Source organism: Apus apus, chromosome 10 (assembly GCF_020740795.1).
Source record: "Apus apus isolate bApuApu2 chromosome 10, bApuApu2.pri.cur, whole genome shotgun sequence".
Lineage (NCBI taxonomy): Eukaryota > Metazoa > Chordata > Aves > Apodiformes > Apodidae > Apus > Apus apus.
The window spans coordinates 8,244,506-8,270,006 of NC_067291.1; the positions used below are offsets into that span (position 1 = coordinate 8,244,506).

Here is a 25,501-nt window from a genome sequence, read left to right on the forward strand (position 1 = left end):
ATAGTTGTTTGTCAGCAACGTATAACAGAATTTAGTTGTTCACTGGAGAACAGGCAATAAAAATTGCCTTGATTCACAGGAAAGGAGACAAGGTAGTTGAACACTGAACAAGTGAATGAAGGAGCTTGTGGAATTGTCTTCATTACTGGTAGACAAAAACATTAAGGATATGTTAAATGTTGTAGCATGCCGTCTGCATCAATTCTTAAATTACAAGACTGGAGAGTAGTATAAACCTTCTTGATTTCCTTTCTTCTCTGCTCTTGAAACACTGTGAAGAACGAAATGGAGACTAGAAAGGGTTGTGCAAGGTGAGCCACCTTCTGTAAAAGCTCACATCTGCTAAATCTTACATGCAAAACTCGCTTTGTTCACACCTTTCAGTCCTTTACTGTTGACATTTCTAATGACAAGGGCACTGTGAGAGGGGGGTGAGTCCTTGTGGTGACTGCAGGTGGCTGTGTAATTCCTCTGTCATCCTTGGACCCAGCACAGGGACCTCCCTCCAGCAAAGGCCTTGGTGCAGACACCAATGTGCCGGCTGGGCACGTGAATCCTGCCTGTTGGGTGCCTGGCTTAGCAAGTCCCAATGAACGGGCTCGTTGTTGAGAAAAATTGCTTTACGTGTTAAATCTGTAACTTTACTTCCTTGAAAATATTTACATGTTTAAAATGTCTGCATGTGTCTCAGGACTGGGCTGGGGAGAAACTTGCAGATTTAGCTGCAATTGTTCAGAAAGTTTTTAGCAGCATCCTAACTCTGGTCTTTTCTTGGAGCTTGTTGCCATTAGAAGTGGTTCAGCAGAAGGAGCTGGATGTGGATGCCGACAAAGCCCCAGGTATTGCTGCTGCCACTGCCCTACCAAATCCTTCTCACGTGGTTTCACTCTCATGTCTGTTCCAATTTTGTTATTAGTAACTTTTTTTTCTGCCATCTATAAAGGCTTAAAATAAAACGAGGCTCAAGACTGAAATTCTCCATTAGGTTTTGGGAGTGTTTGTTGCTCACTGAGTTTTGTTACAGTAGCCTATTGTGTTTGCTGTGGTTTATTTTGTTTTGTTTGTTGTTGGTGGTTTTTTTTTCTTTAATGAAACATATGGCAACTTCCTCTTCCTATGACAATAAGGAGGGTCAGCAGTTTAAGCACAGGCTTGATGTTTGTTACCTGGTTTAGGGAGATCTAGTTAACTACGTTGCTTAGTTTTAAAAGGAGGAAAAGAGATCACTTGATCCGTCAGCAAGACCACATGACAAGCAGCTGAATGTAATTAGGTGGGCAGGGTGGTTGTGTGGGGCTGGCAGCTTTGCATGTCAGTTTGAATTTTAGAGCTATTTTTCTGAGCTACGCTATTTGGGTTTATTTTCTTTCTTGCTGATAGTACCTGTAGATGAGAAATGGCTCTTTTTGCATGACCATGATATTCAAGAGATCTGAGCTGTGTCAGGAATCTCGTCACTGAAGGACCGTTGGAAAACTACAGATCCATTTGCTGCTGTTAATCATAGGTATGTAAACACTTTTATTTATTTCCACAAGATTTATTACATTGTTTTCTTGAGCTGAGAGTTGTTGAGTGCCAACTGTTGCTGTGTTAAGAGCTTTGAAACAATGTTGCAGTGCATTTGACAACTGCTTGAAATATTTCAGATTTTGAGAGGCAGTTCAGCAGGGCTGCATCCTCATGTTCTAGAGGGAAAAATAAAACTAGGAAGTATACTGGTTTATGTAAAACATAGGCTTTGGGTTTAAATGACAAAACTGCAGCTCTAAGGTACGTCTTTGGTCATTGCTTATTACAAAGAAATCAGTCAGATTTTAAAACAAGCTTGGCTAAGTTTATCAGTAAGATTAAATGACTGCACTGGCCAGTGTCTGGGTTCAGTAACCATAAGATGCCCTCTCTGGTCTCAAGGCATCAGCCTGGATTTCCTTCTGTGTTAGGTCAAACTTGTTCTACAGTTAGAAGGCAGAATTAGACCTTTGATAGTAACATTTATTGCACAAATAATGTCCAATAATACAGAACAAAGTAACACAGTATTTTAAGATGTTGTATTGCTTGAACTTTTCTCCCCTTTATTTAGTCTGGTGTTCTCATTAACATATAAAGATAAATTATAATTATTAAAACAATCCTTTAGAGTGGTGGGTTGCTTTTTGTTTTTTTAAATGGTTTGTGTACCAATGTGTTTGCTCTCATGTTTACTAAATGTATTGATGATAAAAGGAATAAAAATGGTATGCTTCACACTCTGTTATTTTTAAGTAGCAAAAGAAATTGGACTGCAAGGAGCCATAAGAGCTCATCTAGTTCACATTCCTTGTTCAATTGCATAATAATGCTTTCAATCTTAAAATTAATGCTGGTAAAGGCAATATGGGGGTGGGGTTCTCATTACAGTGCTTTGTATCTCCTCTGGAGAAATCAGAAATGCATGTGCTCATCTGACTAAGACATTCCTTGCCACCCCAAGCATGAACCTGTAGTCAGGCGACTCTTCTAGCCCATGTGTCTGCCAGTGTTTTTCTAATCATGGACCAAAACTCCAGTTTTTGTAGACTGTAAATAACCAAGGAGGAGTTGTTCAAAGAATGGAAAACAGTATTCTTTTCCATTTCTGTGGGAAGGTCACAAGGCTTTCCCAGGGTTTTAATTGATGTCTACTATAGAGTATCTTAAGATGATTTTTATAGTCCTGATCATCACCCTTGACTTGTGTTCATGAGAAAGAAGTGACAAATTCATAAATGTAGTTAAATATATTTTCCTGCTGTTTTCTTATACACATCCTCAGTGTATGAAAAAGCTCATAGAAAAGATTTGGGAGAAAGGATTTTCGTAAACTTTGAGGCTTGATTTAGTCTTTCTTTCCTGTGCTGTGCTGGATGGATTGGTTGACATAGTTGCTTCATTGTAATTTACTGTTACATAATAGTTTTCAATTACTGCATTATGTGCATATTTTGCATGTGTTACGGAAATATTTTGTAGCACATTTTAGGGTAGTGATTTGTAATAACCTAAGTTATTTGAGGATTACATTTTGATAATGTTGGGATTCTGTTGTATAGACCAAACCAATATTCTAGCACGCAGTGCTGCCCCCCTTTTCCTCACCATACTTCCAGTGGGTTTTGATATATTTGCTTTTTTCCAGCATGTATATCATTTACAATACTATCTTAAACAGAACGCCCGTAGTAATTAATCCTGGTAAAGACAAACTAGGAATGTAATTCAGCTGGAATTCTTTCAACCTGTGACTAAGAATGGCATAAAAGAGAAATTGAGCATTCTTCTGCCTTGGGAAAAAAACATGAAAAGAAGACGACCAACAAAAATTCTGAAACTATTAAAAACTTAAAGAATGAACTCCAAAAAACTCTTAAAAGCAGTTAATGGAAAAACACTTTGAACATACCCTGGTGAAATGTGGGGAATAAGCTCTAGTCAAAGGGAAGCAGAAATAACTTTTTAAGGAGAAAAAGTTAAGAGTAACTTTTCTTTGGTCTAAAATGTTTTTACTTCCCAACTAGGCAATAATATAGTTTCTGCTTCCAGATTTAGTTTAAATAAACGATAAAGTTTATTTTAAATTTTCTGTTTTGATGCATTATGGTGCAACTGTTGGTATAAACACAACCAGAACTGGGATCTTGGTGAGGTGGGAATTCTCTGGGAGTGGTGAGGTTGGTGTATGTAAGCACAGCTCCGCTGTAGTCACTGCAGCTATACTGATTAGTACTAACTGAGATCTTCCTTTTTCACATAGTCACTTTGTTTTTACTGGAATCTCATTACTGGATTTTTATTTCCTTCTGTAGGAAAAAATATGCACTGGTTTAAAATCAAACCAATCACTGCAAGCCAAACTCTGTCTTCTAATAGAAGATGAAACAGCAGTGCCTACTTTAATGATCCTTGTCAAATAGAAGTTCTTGTTGGGCAGTACCATTACATACTCCCAGCTTCTTGTGACTTGTGCACAAGAAGTGTGTAGCTGCATAGATTCTTTCATATCTGCTTACACTTTATATCCCATTTTTCATTTCAGAGATTTGACGTCTTTCTCAGTCGTCCTGTAGACATAAAAAATTGCAAATCATATGAAATTGGTTTGATAATTTGCATGAAATTTTTGGATTCTTCACACAACTATGCCAAGTTTTATATTTAATGTTAAGTCAAGAAAGCACAATCTGAATCCACTGTGTTATGGAAACTACTTATGCATTTCCTTGATGCATTTTTCTACAGAGAACTTGCCTTGCTTGGATCAATTAGAGCAGTCTGACTGGCAATTTATTTTCTTAGAACTTTGTATATTTTTTCTGGAACTTGGGTTACAGAGGTGGTTGTTCTGTAAGCTCACTGCTGCTAAATCATTTATTAGCTATAGCAGAAGCATTCTAAATAATAGTTTCAATTGAAGACTTCTGAAGGGGGAGATAGGATATTGCCTTTTATTGTTGTTCAGTTGAAGTGAAACTTGAGGACACTATGTCTGCTTGAAATGTTAAGAGAGAATTCTGTAGGAAGGTATCTACAGAATGAAAAGCTGGCAACAGCTGCTAAGTTTCAGCCATGTGTGTTACTCTACAACCATCCTGGGGCCCTTGTTCAATCCAGGAATAAGTAAAGTTAATAGTATGGGCAAACTGTGCCATTAGACTTCCAATTCTTTTTGCTTGGCTTGCAGGGCTGTGCATACCTCCGTGACAAGAATTAGTGTCAGAAATTCTAGTTTGCTGTGCAATTTATCTGAGCAGTCTTTGCTGTATGTCAAGATTTTACTATAATTCATGCTGTTTTATGGGATTCTGAACAGGGCAGTAAGATAAATAATGTTGGCAACTCATGTTGAAAAACAGCAGGCTTTTTGAATTGAAGCTTTGTGTGGTGCAGTTCATCCTGCTTAATCGATGCTTCTTTGGAATTATCCTTTCCCTGAGGCTCTAGAAAAGAAGCTGTGCTAGGATACAAATTGAAACAAACATTTTGCCAAAGCACTGTCTGAATATTTTTGCAGACAGAAAGCCTGGACTGTATTAATACATGGTGCAGTTCTGGAGCTGTTCAAGTGCAAGATTTGGTGAGTTGTTGAAAGTATGGGCTTATTTTTCAATTCTTGCAAAAAACCCAAACCCACCTGGAGGTTTAACTTTGCTTTGTTAGAAGAATTTGAGAGTGATGCTTTTGAGCCACAAGCATGCTCCAAAATGGCTGTGTCTTGATGTCACACATCAAGATTTCTGCTTTGCTGTCACATGTTAGTAACTTCCTGAAGAGAACAGGTCATGGCCTATTCAATACTCCTGGCTCTATATCAGGCAAAAGTGTTGGTTTCACATGTAATGGACAAGTTAAATCATGCCCAAAGTATTCTCAGCAACTTATTTCTTACTTTTTCATAGCAGTTATAAAACATGGAAGCATCACATATGCTTACTGTTTCCAGACATGTTTATTAAAAAATCCTGCCTGATACTGGCTGAAAATCTCTCTCTCTGGCTGTAGCTATTACAGGCTCTGAAATCAAAGGCTCAGTTCCTTTCTGAGACCTCTTAAGAGCAGATTATTCATGACTGACCCATGTGAATTTCTTTCAAGTGTCATGCTGCCAGCCTGCCCTGCTCTCACTGTCTCCACACTGCAGAGCTTGCCAGCATGACTTAGAGCAGGCCTAGTGAGATCAGCACCTGCAAGGAAGCTTCTGTCAAGATTTTATGAGTATTTCAAGTCCAATCACATTGAATTAAAAATTAAGGAGAGGAAGGAATAACCTTTCTAGGTTCTGGACAGGGTTTTTCTCATCTGACAGTTTCCCTTGCTTTCCCACAGATAAATATAAATTTATTTTGCCCTTTTACTAGATCTATTTAAGAAACCCTTCTAATTAAATTTTTCCAGAAAAAATTATGGATAATAGAGCTTTTCCAGCTTCCTTTAAGTGGGTGTTGATTAGCTTTTCAGTCAATAACTTTAATGACCAGGAATTTTTCGGAGGAACAGGGTGTTTTCACTGGTGGCTGGACATGTGATCACACACACCAGTCCTGCTCCAAAAGCTGCTTTGTGGTTCTCTGTTTTCACTTGGCCAATGTAGACAGACTAATTTTTGATGAACTTAAAAGTCTTTGGTATTCCAATGTCATCTAAATAATCAGAAAACGTAACTTCCTGAGGAATAAGTAGCCAAAACAAACTGTAAGAAATGCTGTACTACTTTCCCTTTCTCCCCCATTAGTTGTTGTTGAACGAAATCAAGTAAATTGCACAAAAAATGACAGATCATAACATTACAGGAAAGCAATAATGCTAAAGAATGGTAGCGGCTGCAAAAATGTAACTTGTATTGCATTTTCCAATTAAAAAAACAGAGCTAGCAAGGAACAGAGTTTACCTTCTATGAAAAGCAAGAGAAGCAGATCTTTCCCAATCAAAAGGATAAAAAGGTGGATTAAATTCTGCACTGAAATTCTTTCCGGCCTCACCCCTTTGTTTGCTTGCCTACGTCATGTTAGACGAACTTTTATAGTCCCATTTGTATCATACTTGTGGTAGTTTCACCTGTATCTAGTAGCAACTAGGTGTCTTAAGGTTGTCTGTAGCCAGACCGCTATAAATTGTAATTGACCTAATCATGGAAATTTCTTTTTGCCAGAGTATTTATCTCTAATGCGGCATGTATCTTGTGTCCTTCATAAGCTTGGTGGTGACCTTTTGGAGAATTGTTATCTGTGTTCCAGGTGTATGTTTTTCAAAATGAGGGAGAAAACAGCTGAGAAATTTCTTGCCCTTGAGGAGAGAAGAAAAAAAAAAAAAAAAAAAGTATTTTTAAAGAAGTTGCAGATCTTTCTCTCTGGCAGTTTATAGTGTGTGCTTTAATGAGCTTAAACAAAGAACCTGGCTTGACTAATGTGTATTGTAGCCTAGTGAATTGTCCACATAGGCAGAGCATAAAGTATGATATTTTCTTTAGCATGAATGCATGCACATGTTTTCCTTGACATGTCACTTCACTCATATTCCAACTGCATATATGAAATTGCTTCTTTTTTTCAGTTTTTCAGTATTTTTTTTTACCTCCTTTTCATGTGTCTTCTTACTCTAGCTGGAGATTTTTGTTATCTCCAGGAAAACCAACCCATTCCTTAAAGAAATGCTCAATTCTTAATGATCCTATGTGGTTTTTATTATTTCTTCCTTTATCTTTCATTGGCTATTTCTGAGGGCAGAAATAGAAGTATACTCTTTCCTTAGCCTTCTGGAGTTGGAAGTGTTGCTGAATGAGTGATTGGGCAAAGTTCTGAATATTTCCCTTCTTCTTTGAATGCCTTTCAGCTTTTTGAGTGAAATTCTGGTGACTCTTGTGTTGACTGAAAGCATTGGAAACTGTAAATCTGTGTATGACTGTCATTCATAATTCCATGCTACTGTCAGGACTGTTACAGATGTTAAGGTCAGGCTGTGGGTAAGATTTGAGCTGCATCCCAAAGTGGTCAGAATTGTCACATCAAGGAAGGATGCTGGGTATCACTCTGAAGTTCCTGTTCATGAGCTGGTGAAAAAGCATGGCACGTTAACTTGTAAGGCATTGTGGCTTCATGTATTTATATTAGAGGAACAGTTAAATGGTTGAAGAAGGAGTAAGTAGTATGGAGCTTTTTTAATAAAATAATAATAATAATAACAACAACAATAATAATAATTATTTCCCCAGTCTACTCTGGAGTTTATTCACATGGTACAAATGTTTGCTTCACTGCTACAACTTAAAAGCAATTTCTGATTAGAATTCAAAGATGTAACTTGGGAGACAAAAGCTCTCGTTCCCAGGAGGGAGACAGGTCCTCTGAGAGAGTTAAACTGCTTTCATCAGATGCTACTGCAAATCTTTATCTACAGTATTTTCTTACCACAAAGTATGAAGATGTTAGAAACTGTATAGATGGTGATGTTCCCTTTGCAGAGAAGTTGAAATTGTAGAGATCCTTCCATGTGTGTGATGTTGGAGTATTGCCTGCAACGTTCCTGGTTTTATTTTCCTTTTTTTTTTTTTTTTTTTTACAGTTCCGTGCTGCCTTTCATCCCTTATGAAACTGAGTCATTCTTTGAAATTCAGCCTCCTTTTCATTGGTTTGGTCATGTTGAAATGCAGAGTTAGTTGCAAAACTAACTGTTGTTTCCTTTCCTGGCTTCTGTGTTCTCCTAACTTTTTGGAAATGAAATCCAGAATCTGCTGTTACCTTGCACAGCCTGTTGTGCAAGGATGTCACCACATCTGCAGACCTGTTGCTTCACTTACCCCTTTTGTTCTGCCTTTCTGGGTAGGATCATGATTTTACGCCTGGCATCTCCCATTATAACTCTGAGAATGAGTGCTTTGTGTGCCTGTCATTTCTTCTTGCTCTGCAAAATTCTGCAGTTCTAGTAATACTGACAGCTGACAAAGTGTCCTAGAGCATCTTCAGCTGAGACAGAAGTGACATCAGCTATTGGAAGCTAAAGCCTCCTAGACTGCTTTTTCTTGCCTGTATCTTTGAAGCCTCTTACGCATATCTTGAGAACCCTTAAAATGACTTAGATCCTTCCAAGAAAGAAGCAATCCTTAGATGTTAATCCTACAGTTCTTTAGAATTCCTCTATAAATGAAACTAAAAAGGTCAGAGCAGCGAGATATCAGGTAAAGCCAGTGAGACTAACCAAAAGATAAATGCTCAGAGCAACTGAATCTCTTCCTCTTATTTGTGAGAGGAAGTGGTATTTTCCTTCTTATTATTTGTTACAGAAAAGTCTCGGAAGTCACGGAAAGTGTCATTTTGGCCAAAATTAAAGCAAGCCAGGTAATATATTTTCCCCAGAAAAAAATAATGCAGCTCAGAATACTTCAGTAAAGTGCTTATTTATTGACTCTGTTCCCTCAGTGTAGCAGTTACTTGAGTTTATAACAAATTGTTGTAATAATTTATTTCTATTACATTTGTACATATCTGGCAGCTTTTATCCAAAAGCGCTTCTAATGAAGTGTTGACTGTGTTGGAGCAGTGTTTAACTCCCTGTCCATTGTTTCAACACAGCTGCCAAGCATCTGGGGGGGACCAGTTTTGCAAGCGCTGAGGTGCTACTGGAGTCCCAGAGCAGGGTGAGGCCTTTTTCTGCGCTTCCCTCAGGCTGGGCAGGAGCGTGGGGATTGCTGCAGTGTGATGGGAATGCTGGTAGGACTGGATTAGTGAACGTATTCCTCTGAGGTCCACATCACTTTCTCAGTGCTTCTGCTGTAACAGATCAGGTGACACATAAAACAGATATTGAAGTTTGTCTCTGTAGTGCCTACGTGAGAAGCTTATTTAGTATGAATTTATTTGCACTTGCAGAGTGATCAAACCTGCACAAATGCATTATTACCTTGTATTTACACATTGTCCATCAAGAGACCTGCAGTATCTTCCTTTTCTGTCTGTGTTGGATTTTGATTTCTCTTCCTCCAATGCCCTCTTTAATCATAAGCATGCAGCCTCGACTGCTTTTTAAAAATAAAGCCATATTTGGGGAAACCTTCATTTGCAAAGTATTTCTGAACTCTAAGCAGCACTGAGTTTTTCATGGTATATTTACAAATATGGCTCTATTATATATTAATACAGTGGAACCTTCTTAAGCAGATTCCAGCTGTTTTGGCTATCACAAACTGCTCTTGCTGTGACAGGGGTGTAACTGTTCACTGTTGCTCCCTCCATCTTTAGGGCTGGGCCTCCATTGCAGGGGGATATGCAGACTTAACTGCTGTTTGGCTCCTACCTTTAGGACACAGCCTAGTGAATGTCCCACTATTCCAGTAGGGTCTGGTTCTCCTGAGCAAAGAAGGCAAAGCCAAGACAACTCATCTGTCTTTGTAAGATCTACCTGAAAGCTAAGTGACACCTATAGAAGATGCATACTGTTAAAATTAACTGTAACACTGGAGCACCTGCTGTCCATCCCCAAAAGGACAACCTGTGGTATCTTAAAATACAAGTTAATTATTGGTCTAATATCTATGTTTTGGCAAATTTGAATTAGTATGTTTCTTTATAGCTGTGTAGTATATCCTACCATGCTGATCACTGGCTTTATTGCTGGCTAGACTGCAGATCCAGGATGCTGGGGTGATGTCTGAGTTGTACAGAGAGTCATTTCACTTGGTATGAGGAGGAAGAGTGGGTTGAGCCAAACAAATGATTTTATTTGAGTAGTTTCATACAGAACAGTGGTATTTTGGCCCACTCTCCCCACCCCTCAAAAGCTTCCTCTGTTAAATATGTATTGCTTCTCTGTGAAATGGGTGGTGGTGCAGGTGTGGTCTGAAGTCGTGACAGACATATTACCTGATGCTCTAGTCTTTGCCAAAGAGTAGTTTTTCTCTTCTTTAGAAATCTGTGCTGAAGATGGCTTTCACCATGGTACCCATGGGGCAGCATAGTGTCCTTGAGTCTGGGGAAAGGAGAAAGAATGAAAGAAAAGAGCAGTTTGCATTAGAAACTGCTGTATCCTCCTGGCACCCCAGAGAGAAGGATGTAAGCTATGAACAGAACTATACACCTGTGATCCATACACTTCACTTCATCATTAATAAATTTTTGTATGAAAGCACTTGTTAGGAAAAATTACATGTATTAAAGTGTGTAGGTGATTTAGCAGATACTTTAGATTTGCTCCTAGGTAGGTCATGCACAAATCTCTTCTAAAAAGCTGTGTGCATCTAAGGAATAAAGGGGATGTGTGAACTGTGTAATTGCTTACCAGCCATGATGTCAGGCAGCACCCTCCTTAGACATGGAGATAGGAGGCACTCCTTGTTATCTCTGAGCACCCATCAACATGAAGGCAAACAGGTGACACGTAAGCCTCTTGGCTGTGTGCTAAAGAGGTGGTGCTAGAAAAATACTTCTACTGGAAGTACTACCTCCAGTGTGCCCTACCTGTTCCTTTAGCAAAGTTTGGGGTAAGTGGTATACTTTACTTTGAATTGATGTGCTTGAGGACTGTCTGATTATGAGCATGTTCAGATTTCCTGAATTTTACACTGTGCTTGTGTGTCTGTACACATTTTTATTTACAGCTCAGTCCTTTTTTTTTTTTTTGGCTTGTGTTTTCATTTGTCTCTTTGTGCCTTCTGCATTTTTCCTTCTCCCTTCCATCAGCTCTGTAGCAGCACACGAGTCCTGAGAAAGGACAGTTCAGAAAACATACTCCCTGTCCCCATGCTGCTCAGGGGAAATCCTGCATGCCAAGTAATTTTATTTTTTTTTTAATTTATACAGGAGCAACGCTGCTACAGTCTTGAATTATTTATCACACAACAGGGTTGTGATATTTATGTCCTGGAGGCAAAAATACAAACCTTTTAATGTTGATGCTTGGATGCCTTTTAATGTGAAAGTACCTCAGAGTAGGAAATCCACAGAACCAGAACCTCACTTGCTTAGCAGAGCATCCCTTCTTGGCAAGCCATGATCTGGTCCTGTGCGTATGTGGAGGCTCCAGAGTGGCAGCTGTACAGGCACAGCTGAAGTGATGGCTCTGGGGCTCCTGTCAGCAAAGGAAAAGGCCAGTGGAGTTTTCCCAGCACTTGCTTATAGCCCCTGTCCATCTGCATGCTAGGCAGAGTGCAGTGCTAAAGAGGAATGGGATTTAAGGAGGTTTACAAAAGGCAAAAACCCTCTAGGGCTTGATTTGAGCTTGAAACTGTCCATCTGTGAATTTCTTCAGCAAAGGAGCTCTTGCTCTTACAAGCAAGATTTAGGAATGATCATTGTGAAAAAAATTCAGATTATTTTTCTTTTGTTGACCTTATGAATTCTAATTGTATCATAAATTTTCACTTGATTCTTCCTTTTCTACCTTCCACTCTCTCTATATACAAGGTTTAGAACGGAAGGTTTGAAGCTAGAAAGCCTAGTTTTTTATAAAAAAAGCAAAATTGGAAGGAAAAAATGGGATGGGATTTTAGTAACAGGGCTATGTCTTTAAAAAAGGCCACAGCAGCTTTTGCTATTGTTGGGTTAGGACCCCAAAACCAAACCAGCACAGCTATGAATATACTTTGCTGTGGATATATTTTTATTTCTGTTGTGTGGAGCTGGATGTGTCTGGTCACTAGGACTGCAGGTCTTGGAAGTGAGGGTGGAGATCACTTTTTAAATATTTGTACAGGGAGGAGGACAAGGCTTGAAACTGCTATGAAAATAGCCCTTTGCATGTCTCCAAGGGTAGGTTAACTGTGCAGGGTTTCACAAGAGCCACTCCCTCAAGATACTTGAATAATAGATTGACATTATGGGGTGCAGTGAAAGGTGTGTGCATTTCAAAAGCCCAAGGAGAAAATTTCCTTCTTAAGCAAATCCTGTAGAAGGCGTTTTTGTGCCCTTCCCTTTGGGCTCCTAGTCCTCTATCGGTCACTTGCAAATTGTATTTCTTATCAGCCACATGGAAAACTGAGGGTTAAGTAATTGAAATGCTGTGACATGTTTGTCCAACTCTACAAATCAGGTATGATGCTAGGGATGCCTTTAGGTTTTACTGCCCTGAGGTCTTACCTTGACCTTTCTGTTTTAACCAGCTCTCACCCAGCTCTGTCCAGTGGAAAGGTGCAGCTGAAGCATAAGTTTCTTTCTGCTTCAAGTGAAAGCTGTACCACCCTTTCTTCCTCTGTAAGGTCTTGCACAGAGGGCAAGGTAAATTAGCTTCTTTTTACAATACAATTTAGCAGTGATTAGGTGGCACTATCATTTGTAGCTGTTATTAAAAAATATGTTCTAAGTACCTATATAGCTAGCTAACAAAATGCCAACAAGGCAAATACTTCGGTACAGGTGGGAGACTAAAATACATGAAGGTAGCTTGTCTTTTGATGATATACTAGCTTTAAGATTTGCGTTTAAGCCTTTTAAGCAACAATTAATTTAGGGGTATTTAAGCTGAAAGAACTTGAGTAGAGGGGGAGCTTATGTAGCCCTTTGCCCTTGGAGAAAATCTGAGGGCAAAAGAAATACCATATACGAGATGGAAGTTTAAATCAAAGCCTCCTTGTTTGATTTTTAAAATATTTTTCCCTTTCTTCTAGTGCATTTCAATGAAAAGGCTTTGTAGAGCTACAAGGTAGGCAATCTGATTTTACTTTTTTTTTCCCCCTTCTCCAAAGAGGGAGAGGATTTAAAAAACAAAACAAAACCCAAAAAAGCCTTCTTCTGGTATGTGAGATTGTGTCTAATGGATCAGGGCTTTTAATTCTTCCAAAAATGTTTTATGTCAGTGTGTGGCTGCCCGTTGAACTTGCTTACTTGAATATGCTGCTCCTTGAGACCTGCTTTGTGGATGCATTCCTGCAGTTGTGGTGTGTTTATGTAAAAAGCTCACTGATAACTATTACTGTGGGGTGCTGTGTTTCTCTTTGTTTGTTTGTTTCAGTCTTCTATTGCAAAACTTTGTATTAAAACCCAACAGTGGAAATGAATTAGCTGGCTGTAGCATGGCAGTAAATGTAAACTCTGTCACCTAAAATCCTTTTCCTGCAAGGTTTTACTGTCCTTGATGGCATCATGTAGAATATGCGTTGGCTGAGGAAAGGGAGACTTCAAAACTGGAAATAGCAAGAAAGTGTCAGATACTTTCCACTGCCTCCTCGGAGAGTATCTGGGTGTTGATCTACCATTGTCTGTGTTTGATCATGGGAAGTCCATGACTTATGGCTGAGTCAAATAATCACAGTTCTGTCTTATAACTAAGAGCAGTACTGGCATAAGGGTGAAGTTTTAAAGATAGTTACGGTTTTAGCTTAATGGTGGTGATTTATGCCCAGATACTTGAGGTACGAGTTTGTTCCAAACATCAAGCTGTGAGTTGATATTCAAGAAATGAATTGGTGTTTTGCCATTGATGCAAACTACTGCAGCACATGACTTGAAATGAATAATCTTACCTAGTTCAAGCTACAGAAGATTTAACTTTTTAAAAATATTTCATAATCTATCTAATTTTTTGTGATTTGATGTCAATTTCCTTCCTTCATAGGAGGTGATTTAACGCCAGTTTTGTGTTGCTTTTAGGATAGTTATATTAAACTTGTGTGTGTGTGTGCATGTCTTTGAACACAACATTAAGCGGCTCTTTACTGTTTGTTTTGGGGTAAGAGAGGCTCAGCAGCTACTCAACAGGAAAGTACCAGTGCACTTGTATCAGCCTTTCTAGTATACCTGAAATTTGCCAGTGATTTTTGTTACACATCCCAGCAGTTACTGAACTTTGGTCAGGCTGTATCTAATACGGTTATTTTTTCAAAGGTTCAAAAAGAACTGAGAGAAATTTATTCAGTGTGTACTGGCCACTGGGAAACATGTGTTGTTTAAAGGCAATTAAGGGTCAAGATTTAGTTTAAATTATTAACAAGCATAATGATAAAAACTTTAAAAAATTGTGCTCTGGACAAAATAAAAATTGCAACAAAATCAATCAAATGTCACTTGGTTATTTTTCCTTCTCATAAAAAAAAAACACTTCTCCAACACTGAAAAATAGCTATTAATAGAAAAGTATTGTTTTTATCTAAATACAGTGGGCTTTTGCTGACCTAAATGCAGATTAAAAACAGTTCTGCAGTTCATGTTCCAGATTCTTTCATCTTGATTTTCAGTCTTTCCTGAAGAAGATAAAATTGCGTTGCCTTCTTTTTTCTAGTAAGAGGAATGTAATAAAATTAACTATGCAGTTTTTTTCAGGCACAGCTGAATTTGATATTGAAAATCGGTATAATGGGGAGTTTAAGGTGAATCCAGTGTGAAAGAATGAAGAACTGGTCCCGTGCTTTGTAGTTCAAATACTGATTTGTATTTTAAACGTTTGTCAAAGGAAGCCAAGAAACCTTGGTAGAGTTGTTGAATAACTAATCCTTTTTGCTTTGCTTTTTAAGGTGTCTCCTGAATTCTCACTATGTCTGATGGGGACTATGATTACCTCATAAAATTTCTAGCACTTGGTGATTCTGGAGTAGGAAAGACCAGCCTTCTTTACCAATATACGGATGGCAAATTTAATTCTAAATTTATCACAACAGTGGGCATTGACTTTCGGGAAAAGAGAGTGGTGAGTCTTCGTGGTGCTACTTCAAAATAGTATCTGTCTTGGTGGTGACTAGAATCTGTTTTTTTAAAAATCTGACCTGCTGGTCCTTGTGTACAGGCATGCAGTCAATAGTTACTGTGTACTTAATCTGGTGACAAGGAAATGGTCTCATTTTACCTTGTTATTTTTGTCATTGTTGTGAGTCCCCCCTATTTTCTCCAAAGTTAAAGAAAGATGAGCTGATTCTAAGCAACCATTTCTTACTGCTTAGCAAATGTTGATGAGTGCACCTTCTCCGTGAGTTATGCACATGGTACCTGGAGTAGCACTTTTCTTGTTGAACTCTTCACAAGGGACGATTGGGCTGTACTAAAACGTTTTTGCTGTTTGGCTAGTGAACAAAGACTGCAATGTTGATTTGAAGCTATTTTAAAACGTGAATGAAATGGGATGGAATGATACATGGAGCTGAACTGGCTCCCACAAGTTCAGCAAGTTTGTGCATCTCTAAAGATAATGTTTGTAACTCTGATACTCAGTACAATGACAGTTGAAGGTAAAGATGATGATCTAATGTGAAGTATTCTGAACTAGTGAATCTATTTTTATCTGATCCTTCCAAAGAAAACAGATGTCCTTATCTATATTTTCACTATGAGTAAACTCTTCAGCTTTTATTATTATCATCCAATTTCTGCTTTTTAAGCTATGAGATGATAAGATCTACCCTCAATTTTTTTTCAGAAATCTTTTGGCAGCTAAGAAGAGATGTCACTATCTTTATGAGTATATTGTTTGCCAGTAAGGTTCTGTTAGTTGTACAAATATATTGCCAGATTGCACGATCAGATTGCTGCTTTCTTATAGTAATATTTTAATTTGAACATGATACAAGATAATAGCAAAAAGAAGAAAATCAAAACATTCAACCAAATGCAAAATTAAAATGCAACCCCTATTACTTTTGTCTTAAAAAGCAGAAGAATTGAATTGTTGTTGGGAACTTTGCATCTGCAACACTAGTTCTGTTGTATTTAATGACTTTAAATGTCAGTTATTTTATGTTCTATAGAGGCTGGACTGCTGACACTCAGTCTTGCAAATTCACCTTTTACAGGTGTATAGACCCAATGGGCCAGATGGCATTGGTGGCAGAGGACAGAGGATACATCTTCAGCTCTGGGATACTGCAGGGCAGGAAAGGTATGTTCCACCCCCATCCTAGCAAGTAAGGTAGTTGTCGTCAAGCTTAGATGCAAATGGAACCAAGTACATGAATTCTTTTTATTGATTGCTGCATTTTAATTGTATGACTTAAGATAGGAAAATGTGCTTACTTTAACAGTGGTGTGAGGTTTCCTATGAATACCCATTAAATCACAACTGGCTTTTTGTGTTTTGGAATATTTCAATTTGTTTTTTTAATAGATAATGCATATAGATGCTTTTAAAGCTTTTTCTTCTTTCAGTTTTCCTTACATTTCTATAAATACGTTGAGATCTTGGGAAAATCAGACAAGTGAAATCACCTCAAAGGATTCTTTTCTATTTGTCTACCAAAAGAGTAGCAATCTAGTGGTTGATAGTCTTAAAAATGAAGAAATTATGCAAAAAGGGGACAAATTTCTGTTCAAGGGTTGAATTTGATTTTTACTTTAATTTCTAAATCTTGATCAAATCATGCTTTGTAGCAGAAGACTGTCATGCTTGAGTGAAATGTCTCCTTGACTTCCCTCAGCCTTGAGTAGGCCATAGTAATGTTAGCAATTCTGGTTATACAGTCCCTAGCATCAGCAAAACAATTCTGATGAATATTTCATTCTAGTTAAGTTACCTCAGTTTTATGACTGTATGCAATTATATTTTCCAAGTAACTTTTCAGATGAGCCAACTAATTTAACTTTGCTGGCCTAGGTTTCGCAGCTTGACAACAGCTTTCTTCAGAGATGCCATGGGGTTTCTTCTACTCTTTGATCTGACAAATGAGCAAAGCTTTCTGAACGTCAGGAACTGGATAAGTATGACATTTCTTTACTTTTTCTTTTTCCTTTCTTTCCTTGCACAGGTAGGGAGGGGCTATATTTGTAAGTAGGGAGTCTTGATGAGAAATAGAACTGAAAATACTGGGTTTTTTAATACCTTTCTCAGGAAAAGAAGTAAATGTTGCACTCGTAATAGCTGCTAGTGGTGGCTTCTACTGCTTAGCTGAAATTCAGCTTTGCCTACTGAACTTGAATCTTAACCTATATAAAGGCAAGCTGAAAGACATATCCCATCCCTGGCTCTGGTGATATGCAGTAATTTATGCATGTGGAAAGCCTATGCAAAACTCTGTTTTGAATCACCTGAAGCTCTCTCAGCAAAACGTAATGGAAGGCAACTCTTACAAGGCTGGTGTATCTAGGCAAAGGAGTTCCCAAACTCTCTGTCAGGAGAGGGAAGTATATCCTTTCCTGGCAGATCACTGAAGATGCTTGGTGAGCATAATTCCTTAAGATACAAGTACACAGCTTCAGTGTTAGCTTTGTCAGGCTTCTGCCCCCCTGGCTTTTTCCCTGGGTACATCATGGTGGATGTCCATCTGTCCTCTGGCTCCTCTGTGAGATAACAGAGAACATACTTGTTTTCTGTCTTTCAAAGTTCTGAAGGAGTTTGTGTCCCCTGAAAGGTGGTATTATTCTTAGTGAGCTTTGTGTTTGACAATAAGTTGTGACCCCTCTCCATCTTGCTGACAGGTCAGCTACAAATGCATGCATATTGTGAAAACCCTGACATTGTATTATGTGGAAACAAGAGTGATCTGGAAGACCAAAGAGTGGTGAAAGAAGAAGAGGCTAAGGAACTTGCAGAAAAATATGGGTACATAACTTCCAACTTCCTTCTAGTTATTGCTGTGTTTAAAGCAGAATGTAATGCCTTTTCTGTTTAGTGAAAGGTTTCTGTGAGAATAAGCATTTTAGAATGCTTAACTGTCTGGTATGATTAGAGATTAATGTTTTCTGCATTGTCTAAAAATTCCTACTTAGTATTGCAATAATTTTTCACTGGAGATTGGTTAATCTTCTCTCCTTGGCAGGAAAGTAGATTTTTGTAAACAGTCTGGAAAAGAGAGAGAATTTAGCTGGAGAGGCAGGGAGGTCTAATTCTGTGCTCTTGCCTGTGCCTGAGCATAACTTTGGGAACTCATTCTGACAAGTGCCTCTGTAAATTGTGGACTCAATGACGAAAATGAAAGCTTATCCTTCTGCCCTACCTACAGAGTCAGTCATTCCATTAATTTGTTTTGCATTTCAAACCTCTGGACACTCAGTGTCTTTCTTAGTGAAGTAGCAGTAACAGCATTTGTGTGATTTCTAAGTGGCAGTAACCATGTATTGGTTTTGCTCCTGTTAATATAAACTGTGATGCAAGTTTGTGGTTTCTGTCTTCTGCAGAATTCCATATTTTGAAACCAGTGCAGCCAATGGGAATAATGTAAGCAAAGCCATTGAAACCCTGCTTGATCTCATCATGAAGCGCATGGAGCGGTGTGTGGATAAATCCTGGATCCCAGAAGGGGTGGTGCGCTCCAACGGGCACAGCTCTACGGAGCAACTGAACGAGGAGCAAGAAAAAGGCAAATGCAGCTGTTAGCTCAGTTGCAATTACATCTAGTGTCTATTCTAAAGTATAGTACAGTTGCAGCTTAACTGTTTAACTTACGGACAAATCACATTTTGTAGTTATTTAATGAGCTATATTCATTCTTGATACTAATTCTTTGTTTTTTTCCTCTCAAACAGCATTGGCCTTTGCTTACAAGGTATGCAGTTTATGAGTGATGGGACAGAAGTCTAATTTGGTGTAGCACTGGATATTCGTCTAATTCTCTACCTTGGAGGGAAGGGGAGGAATTGTCATACCAGATTTAAAGCATCTCTCTGTATGGGCAATTGCCCTTTGAAGGCTCCATTAACTACACAGACTAGGCATTTAGATTAGATATTGGGACTTCTGTTAGTCTCTACTAACAGCAAGTTTACCAGCATGGTCCTTGGTTTTGAACAGAAACATTTAATCATTTCACCAATCAATAACAATCTTGAAGAGCAAATCCTGTGTTTTCAACAAAAGGCTGCATGTAGCTTTTCCTTCCTCTCTCAAACCATTAGTTTTCAGAGATGAAAACCAAAATAAAGCCTTTCTATATGGAATAAAAAAACTACAGAGAAACACAAGGGTGCATATGTAGGGCACTTTGGATATGTCATCAAAGTGAACAGGTAAGCTACAACTGTACTATATAAAATATATCCAACACAGCCATTGAGACCTCCTGACATAATTTGAATTTCTAGAACATGCATATGTGTGTATTTATATGTAAATGGCATAACTGTACATCAGTTGTTGTGTTACTTTTATGTTACCACTCACGTTTTAACAGGAATGTAGGGCAACTTAGATGTCAGCAAAATTTCATCAGAGGTAGTGCTTTGCACTGAATTTGCTTTACTGAACACAGATTTGGAATGTTTCTTCAAACCTGGATTGAAAAATGAATTGTGATTGTCTTCTGATGAAATGCAGCTAAGATACCAATTCTGTCTAGATCAGTATTTCTATAAATTTATATTGCTAATTTTATTCTGCCAGCCTTTGTGTCCTGTTCATCTTAGTTATCATATATTCATTTATGGCTTGTTCATTTCCTTTAGGTTGTATTTAAAAAAGAATAGAGTTGCTCCTCTTTTATTCCTTCTACAGATCACCTAAATGCCAGTTTTGGTTTCAGTGGATCATGTTACTCTTTGGTAATTTTTATTTATTCAAACAACCTAAGGAATAATCAGTATTTTTGGGTCTTTTTTCCAGACTGATTTGTAAGATGTGCCTACCAATCAATTTTCTAAACTGTGTCACTGTAAAGTATTGCCAATTGAAGTAATAACATGCCAAATTAATTCTTTTTACAGACTTTCCACAGCAGTTTGTTTACAAAACTCCAAAGCTCTTACTTCTTTAGAAATGATGTATTTATTTATTTAAATAGTCTAACTACTGCAATTTCAGGCAAACAGTGATAGATAGCACTTGTGGACATGAATTGCAGCATAACAAATTTTTTGAAGGACCAAAAATGTTTCTAAAATAGGCACTAACAAAAAATATATTTGATGTAGACTCTGGTTATATTAATAATGCAAGAATAAGTGTTAAAACTTGGTTCTTAAAAGATTTTGCAAAGTAATGCGTTGTTCTTAAACAAACACAATATGTAAATACTAGATTTTTATCACAGCCTATACAGAATATTTTTCAAGTGCAATATAATTTGACTGCTCTGGGACTAGGACAGAGATTAAAATGATTTATATTCAATAAATATAGGGTTTTTTCTACTGTACAATACCAAGATTCTAAACTGGTTGTGGACCGGAGTTACTGTAGTTTAACTCAGAGTGCCTTTTGAAGTTCCCATGGTGTTTCTGACCAGCAGAGTATCAGACTCTGCTCTAGGACACAATACATTTCAATGTAATTTGGTGTCCGAATTCTTTACTGTAACTCTTTGCTTTCCAGGGGGTTGCAGTGGGACTTTGTAAAGCATTAACTTTAATGGGAGTTTTTGTGCTCCATCCCGTTCCTGCAAACAGTGAGGATTATTGCAGCCAGCTACTGAGCTAAGTGACTACTGAAATGGTGTGAAAATACTTCCTTTTGAATACTTACGTTTAGATTGGATATTAAATATTAAATGGAACTGTCATATTTTTGTCATGCATATTATATGTAACTATTTACTGTATAAAGAGAGTCTACATAAAATTGCTTTGATGTCAGCCTTTGAAATGTGCCATAAGATTTATCTGTTTGAATTATTCAGTGGCAAAACTTTTGTTCCCTTTTTAGGTCTCATGAGAAGTCATGGGAAATGCTTCTTGACAGTGGATTATATTATTCTTATTAGTCTAGCACTAGTTTTAACAAAGAAACAAAGGAGAATTCTCATGTGATGAGAAACTGTTATTTCAAGAAGAATTGTTTCCATCCAGTGTCAGATGAAAATGTAGATCTCTCGTGGAACAAAGTTTTGGAAATTATTTCCATTATGATGTTTTGTCCCAGGATTTCTTATTAATATAAAACAGTTAAACATTCCTGATGTGAACCTTGTCAGCATTTGTTGAACTGATTTGCAACATTTCCTCTTGCCTCAGTGCAATTCAGTCTTTGTCCTTCTGCACTGTCCTTGTGCATTGTGGTGTTTTTAGTTCAACTGTGTCTAAGTTCTCTTCTGTGGCCTAGGTACTTCTTGATGTTCCACTCTTGCACTGAACAAATCAGTCAAATGGGGGCCTGATGCTTCCTGGGTGATGCCAGAAGGAGCTCAAACCTATAGAAGGAAATAGAGGCAACACTTCTGTACTCCTAAGACATTCAGAAAGTTGCTAATGGTAGTGTGTAGCATGTTCAGAGCAAAGTGAATCAAGCAATACATGTAAAGTCTATTGCTTCTACAAGGGTAAGAGCCTGATTTTTCAGAATAGCTGCTTCCATCAAAAGCAGTGTAGATTAACAGGTAGGCTATGATAAACTAGAGGACACAGCTGCTATTCAGACGTTCCTTGATGGGCAAGAGAAATGAGCTGAACTAAACCTCATAAAGTTTAAGGAGGGCAAGTATGACTGGGAGTTCCATTTGGGTTCAGATAACCCCATGCAGTGGTACTGGCTGAAAAAATATTTTACAGAAAAGGGGATGGGTATCCTATTCAAAAGCAGGTTGACTAGGAGCCAGAAGTGTGCCCCTTTGGCAAAGAAGGCCATCTGCATCTGGGGCTGCATTAGTAAAATGAAGCCCAGCAGACTGAGGGAGTAAGTCTTCCCTTATATTGAGTAGTTATAAGGTTGAATCTGGAGTGGTGTCCTGTTTTGGACACCCCAGTAAAAGAAAGACATAGACATTGACACACTGGAGTGAGTGCAGCAGATGCCACCAAAATCAGAGGGCTGGTGCATGAGGGAGAGGAGAGAACTGGATTTGTTTAGCGTAAAGAAGAGAGAGCTAAGGAAGAGTTTTCTGCTGTCTTGAACTATCTAATGGGAGGATATACCAAAGATTGAGCCAAACCCTTCTCAGAGGCACAGGGATAGGAAAGAGGCAACAGAGAAAAGTATAGAACATTCTGCATAGACACAGCAAAAATTATCCCTGAACAAGTGGTCAGAAATTGGAATAAGCCAAGGAAGGTTTTGGGGAATCTCTTGAAAATGCTAAAAAATCTCAACTGGGTGTGGTCCTGAGTCACCTGGTGTTAATCTACCCTGCTTTGAGCAGAACTTTGGCCTAGAGGACTTCCAGAAGTGTTTTCCAACCGATACAATTAAATGCTCTATGAACCTGATCCTACAAATGCACATGCCCAACAGTTGTCATGTCAACAGTCATTTTATATGACTGTATATGGTAGCTTATATGAACTGTATATGACAGTTCTGTTTTATTAGAAAACTTGTACAATTGTGTGAATATTTGCAGATCAGAGCTTTGCTATGAGCTTAAGGTACTGAGTTGTTTGATGAAATAATTCTTGCTGTGGTAATCTGTGTAAAAAATCAAGCAAATGAGCTACTCAGTTTGTTGCAAAAACCTCTTCTTCCAGCAAGACTGTTTTTCAGCTGAATACCTAATTCTGTCCATGAATAACTGTTAAAGGAGTAGACGTATATATTCTATTTTGATAATAATTGGTATTCTGGCTCCAGGAACCTTCAATCTATATTGCCTTTTAGATCAGGAATAAGCACTTCAAATCCACAGCAGAATGGCCTGTACTTGAAGAGATTATGCCTCGATATGAAAAAAGGAGAGGACCGGGGAGAAATCCAACTGTAAATGCTTGTAGTATCGCTGCTCTCACATCCCATCTGTCTGCTGGAGGCGTTGGTGACAGTCTGTAATCCACACTGTTTGAATTGTAGAAGCCACCAAAGACTTCACAATATAGTACTCTGCCAGGAAAAAAAGCTGTCTTCAGTGAAATAAATACTGCCGTGGGGAAAAAAAATGTCACATGGGCAGGAAACTCAAAGTAACAAAACTGAAAAAGAAGGATTGCAATTGCATATGCTGAGGCACAGCAGCCCTAGACCTAAGCAAACTTGTTTACTATTTATTTTGCCTCTAGTTGTAAACTTGGTGTCTTCGTAGCTTCCCTCATAAAATTGCTTTATGTATGTGTGTCTGCTGCTTCCTGGGTTGCCATCTCCTGTCGCAGTCACAGAGCCTTTCCTCCAGCAGGCAGCGTGAGACTAACACCCTGTGCAGCCCCATCTTGCTCTCTGTCGAGTCAGGAGCTGTTGGTGGTGACTACTAGTCACCCGTCCTATGCTCCAGCCTGTGTCTCCTGCAATAGGATGTGGCTGAGGTCTGGTTTATAAAAAGATTGGAGACAAGTTCTGTGCTGATAAGGTTAGTGACTCTACTGTGTGAAAGCAGTTTTTTTTTATTCGTTTCATCTTAATACAGCCCTGAGCTGACTGCCTTTTTTCTTGTTCTGGAAACCAGAAAGCAAAAACTGTCCTAAGGCAAATGCAATTCAGCACACTAATTTCTCACCAAATGCTCAGTTAACTTTTTATTATTTTTTTTTTTTAAATGGAGAAGCAGGAATTGTGATGGTAAAGCCTTATCTAATGAGGAAGATTTCAGACTCTGAGCTGGGACGTCCGAAGACTGAAAAACAGGGAGAAGACCCTCTCCAGTTCCAAGCAACTTAGGAAGGTACAGGGCCAGGCAGTTAGGTCCTTTCACAATAAACAGCTAACTTGGGATGAGGGGAGGAACAGGAGTAATCAGGTTCTGTAATGTGTGCAGACCCATCAGTTTTACACAGTACTTCACATTTTGCTTTAAAAACTGATTCCCTTGTAGAAAACTTGGATCTTACAAATATGGTAGTGGAGCAGAAAGTGATTTGCCTGAATTCTAGAGCACATCAACTATAGATTTAAAAACCTATGCCTGACTCCCTTTCCTTTCCTTGGGTTACTGTCTCTATCCTTACGTTAATACTGAGCCATTTCAGCTTCATTCATTTTCTCACACTTAGAACAAAATTTTACATTTATAACAAAAAGCCAGGGGGGATCAAACACAAGATCATCGCAGAAATCTTTTAATTTGTATTAAATTTACATACTAAGATATGAATGTATATTTCAGGGAAAGCAGAAAGTCATTTGGAACAGAGAGAATTCAGCTTGCTTTTGAAGATGCAGTATTGTCTAATAGTTCCTTCCTACTTTGTGTGTATGGGTTGTTGTTTTGGTTTTTGGTTGGTTTGGGGTTTTTTTAAATACTTTTATGAGTGTGAGTATCTCTCAGCTTTCAACAGGATTCTCTCTGGTAGAATTAAAGGACAGATCATGCTCTTAACATAATGGTTTGCAGTTAGCATGCGTGTACCTGATGTGTCTATCCAGGGAGTAAATGTAGTGTGTTTGTGCTTTTTGGCATACTACTGCTTTTGTAGATAGGCTTCTCACCCTTTCCCCCCAGTAACCTGTTTGTGTGATGATTTAGAAATTGTGGCTCAAATCGGCCAATAAGTGGAGCTTTCTTAGAGTGTCAAAGTACAGCAGTGAGAACTTCCACATAGACTCTAGTCTCAGCACTGTTCATGTGGTGGCCTGGTGGCCCAGTTTCTCGTTTTTGGAGCAATAATCTCCTCCACTCTTTCTATATGACTGAACTGTTTTATTTTTATTACGAGATCTTGCTAAGACACAACTGTCACGGTCCTCCCTGACTTCATGATGGTTACAGCCTGCCAAAGAAGTGAAGACCTATCTGAAAAACTTAGGCTACTCCACTATTGAGAGTTAAAACCAACCCCAAATTCCTGAAGAATGACACAAAGGAAGAATCACTTTCCTTTGGAAGGACTGTGGTAATGACTATGCCTGTTCTGGTGAGGTGGAGGGTCAGTCCCGTGTCCTGCTGAAAGGGGATTATGTCCAGCTGGAGCCCTTTCCCATTTCCAGTTTGGCCTGGCAGAGACCCCATCAGAAGGAGGGGCAACGTCTGGTCTCTTCAACCGTGCTCAGAAAAAGGAGCTCTTAGTTTTTCAGGTGGGCTTCACGAGACCCTCTTTACAGACCTTTGGGGGTATCCTTTTATTTGGAGCTGCCGGCTTCTTCACAGGTGGGTCTCGTATGGCTGCAGTCTGTGACCCTGCAGCACTGCTGGTGGGCGCGGGGAGGGGCTTCCCCAGCCCCGGGTACAACTGGAAGCGCTGTTTTCCAGCGAGTAGCCGGTGAGGAGCTGTGACACCGCTGTGAGGAGACAGAGGTGACACCCCGTGCGGAGGTGACAGCCCGTGCGGAGGTGGAGGTGACAGCCCGTGCGGACCCC

At 38.7% G+C, this 25,501-nt stretch overlaps 1 protein-coding gene across 7 annotated transcripts in view; it reads left to right on the plus strand.

Moving 5' to 3' along the window:
• RAB27A (RAB27A, member RAS oncogene family) overlaps positions 1-21,247 on the plus strand; it is a 30,159-nt gene extending 8,912 nt beyond the window's left edge. For 2 of the 7 annotated variants that reach the window (XM_051628813.1, XM_051628814.1), the window contains exons 2-9: positions 1,381-1,507; positions 12,605-12,719; positions 13,109-13,143; positions 14,951-15,123; positions 16,220-16,305; positions 17,017-17,120; positions 17,838-17,961; positions 18,537-21,247. In XM_051628813.1, the coding sequence (XP_051484773.1) occupies positions 14,971-15,123; positions 16,220-16,305; positions 17,017-17,120; positions 17,838-17,961; positions 18,537-18,735 (666 nt within the window). In that variant the 5' untranslated portion in view covers positions 1,381-1,507; positions 12,605-12,719; positions 13,109-13,143; positions 14,951-14,970 and the 3' untranslated portion in view covers positions 18,736-21,247. Of the gene's footprint in view, positions 1-1,380; positions 1,508-11,478; positions 12,720-13,108; positions 13,144-14,950; positions 15,124-16,219; positions 16,306-17,016; positions 17,121-17,837; positions 17,962-18,536 lie in introns of those variants that run through there. The other 5 variants (XM_051628816.1, XM_051628817.1, XM_051628812.1 and 2 more) reach the window with 5 other exon arrangements.
• Positions 21,248-25,501: the final 4,254 nt, after the last annotated feature.